Genomic DNA, 2,853 nt, shown 5'->3' on the forward strand with positions numbered 1-2,853 from the left:
AAGGGCGCCCCGCAGGGTGTCGAGGCCCCCCAGGGAAGGGAGGAGGCGGGCAGCGCCCAGCAGGTGGAGGAGGGCGCCCCGCAGGCTGCCGAGGTCCCCCAGGGAGGCGAGGAGGCGGGCGGCGCGGAGCGGGCGGAGGAGGCGAGCGTGGGGTGCGGCGCGCAAGGCGAGGAAGCTCAGGGGGAGCGCGGGGAGCCCGCGGCCCCCAAGGCTGAGGAGGAGGCGGAGCGCGGGCCCGAGGAGCCGGGAAGCAGCGCTCGCGGGGCGCCGCGGACCAGCGTGGACGTGGGGGGCCTGAGAGGATCCAGCATGGAGGCCGAGGGGTCCGAGGGAGCGGCACCGAGGGCCGAGGAGGTCCCCCGGGACGGAGGGGACCGTAGCTCTCAGTCCCACGTCCAGGCGACTGAGGCCGCAGCGGCGGAGACCGCGGATTGCACCCCCGGGGAACTTTGTGGGGAGCCCCAGGGCGCAGCGGTGGGCGCCGCGGAGGAAGCGGGGGCCCCGGGGGAAGAGGATTCAGAGGAAGCGAGCCCCGGGGACGCGAAGGCAGACGCCAGAGAGGCCGGGGACCAGGGGGCACCCCAGGAGGAGGAGGCAGAGGAGGAGAGGCCAGGCGAGGAGGCACCGCCCGACGGCAGCGCGGACCCGGCGGCGACCGCGCAGACCCGGGCCGCGGAGCCCGAGGGTCAGCTCAGCAACCACCTGGCGGCGGAGGGCAGCGCCGAGGACGCCGCCGAGGCCGCGCGCGTGAACGGGCGCGGGGAAGACGGCGAGGCGTCCGAGGAGGGGGCTCCGCGTCGGGAGCACGACATCACCCTCTTCGTGAAGGTAAGTCTCGCTCCCCCCACCCCGACTCTTAGGACGCCCCTCCCATCCGTAGTCTGGTCTTCTCAGGTGCAAGAGGGACGACGAGGTCCCTGCCCTAGGCGTCCCGATTGTCATCAAGCGCTTTTATCGGCGGGAGGGATGCGGGACAGCCTGGGTTTCACGGAGAACAGTTAAAGGAGCGTTTTTGGAACGCAAAGAGGTTGATTTGGGAGCCGAGGGGTGGGGGTGGGGGTGGCGGGAAGTCCGGACGCGGGGGTCGACATCTCACTGTCCTTTGTCCTGAAAATCCTAACTGGTCCTTCTAGTCAGGAGGTTATTAAAGAATTGACTTAAAAAGAAAAAAAAAAAAGTGACAAGCCCTATCGATGTTCAAAACAATTTCTGCCAAAGGAAGCTCTAATGCTTGGAGTGGGAAAATGCAGACAGGTAGGCTGGAGCGCGAGAAGTATCGGGGACTCATACGTATCCCAGAGGATCTTGTCAATGTTTTCAGCTCTCAAAAGGTATTCCATTTCGGTAGAGTCTATAAGGTATGTTTGGGAGGAAAGTGGAAGTTTCTTTAAGTATCATAATAATTTTTGAACATTTTAACATTTATTTTGGAAGAATGCAAGGGGCGGGTGGGTGACTTGCACAGCATCTGCCTTTCTGTCATATTTTCGGCCTGACTTCAAATGGGTAGAGAGGAATGATTTTGTAAGAATTGTAAGAGACACGACCGAGGAAGTTGAGAGCTTAAATAGGCATTTCTACAAGGCATCAAAAATAAGGTCCAGCAGCAGCTCACATGAGGATCTTTGTTCAAAAACCTCTTTGAGATCAGGAAAGCGGCAGATAATAAGGCCAAGAATGTGCATTGCATGTTAAATCATAATCCTTCCAAAATACTTTAGGTTTAGAGAAGCCAGTTACCACCTAAACCTCCTTGACTGAAATGTAAGCAAATTCTCATAAGCAAAAAAGAGAAATGTTCCCAAAGTGATTAATATCAGAATTACAAGAATTGTTTGGGTGACGAGGGAGTCAGGGAAGAGAAGGCATGCGTTTGCTTCTTCATGAGTGAGAAGGTGCTTTTCTGAGCATTTTTTTTTTAAGACCTTGGGGGCATTTTAAGGTTCTTTATTGGGATGTAAACTGGAGGCATAACTCCTGGGAAGGCCACTGGGAGCTGGAAGTCTGCAGGGAAGTTGGGAGAGGCAGAGAGCCGAAGCTGGATGCTGCTGTGTCTCGATGCTGCTGTGTGCGCCCCAGCTCTGCTCCTTGGTTCGAGACATCGCCATGTTCCGGCATGTTCCAGTCGCATGGTGATTCTAGCCTCTCGTTACACTTTTGAAATACAGTAACGGCTTCCCAGCTGGTCTTCCTGCTTCATTCCCTGCTCTTTCCCATCTAGTCCCTTTGTGACAGGTGGTGAGCTAGGAGAAAAGATCTGATCATTTCATTTCTTAGTCTAAAGTTCTTCAGTTGTTTATTACAGAGTTTCAGATAAATCCTCACTCCTTCGCCAGGCCACGAGGCCCTTCGTGATGTTATTCCTGCCTCCTTGGCATCACCTGGGTGTCCCCACCCTTTGTCACCCATGGTACTGCTGTCCTAGCTGTATTGAACTATACTTACTGTCCCTTGAGAGAACACATTTTTTTTTCCTGCCTTGAAAGGGTGACTTCCCCTTTATTCCTCTCCATGCCCCCAGCCTGGTTATCTGATATGTGTCCAAGATTCAGAGCAGGTATCATTTCCTTGGGGGAACCTTTTCCAACTCCAGTCTGGCTTGGGCGTCCCTCTGTTGAAGCTCCACTCACACGCAAGACGAACCTCTGCGTGCTCTGTCTCTTCCCTTGACTGTGTGAAATTATTCTCATATGTCTGGTGTGGCGCACAGGTCTGGAACGTGATGAAGGTTTGAGTGGTGACTGCCTGCATGAGGTAGTTTACTGTGGTGATCAGTATCACAGACCTTAGTGCTTGCAGGTCTGGGATCAAATCCTGGCTCTGCTACTTTCTCGCTATGTGACCTTGGACAAG

At 55.7% G+C, this 2,853-nt stretch overlaps 1 protein-coding gene across 1 annotated transcript in view; it reads left to right on the forward strand.

Moving 5' to 3' along the window:
- Positions 1–2,853, forward strand: part of CLIC6 (chloride intracellular channel 6) — a 39,606-nt gene that overhangs the window by 796 nt on the left and 35,957 nt on the right. The window contains exon 2 of the mRNA XM_025039569.1: positions 4–828. Within this exon, the coding sequence (XP_024895337.1) occupies positions 4–828 (825 nt within the window). The remainder of the gene's footprint in view (positions 1–3; positions 829–2,853) is intronic.

Source organism: Pteropus alecto, unplaced genomic scaffold (genome assembly GCF_000325575.1).
Source record: "Pteropus alecto unplaced genomic scaffold, ASM32557v1 scaffold3, whole genome shotgun sequence".
NCBI lineage: Eukaryota > Metazoa > Chordata > Mammalia > Chiroptera > Pteropodidae > Pteropus > Pteropus alecto.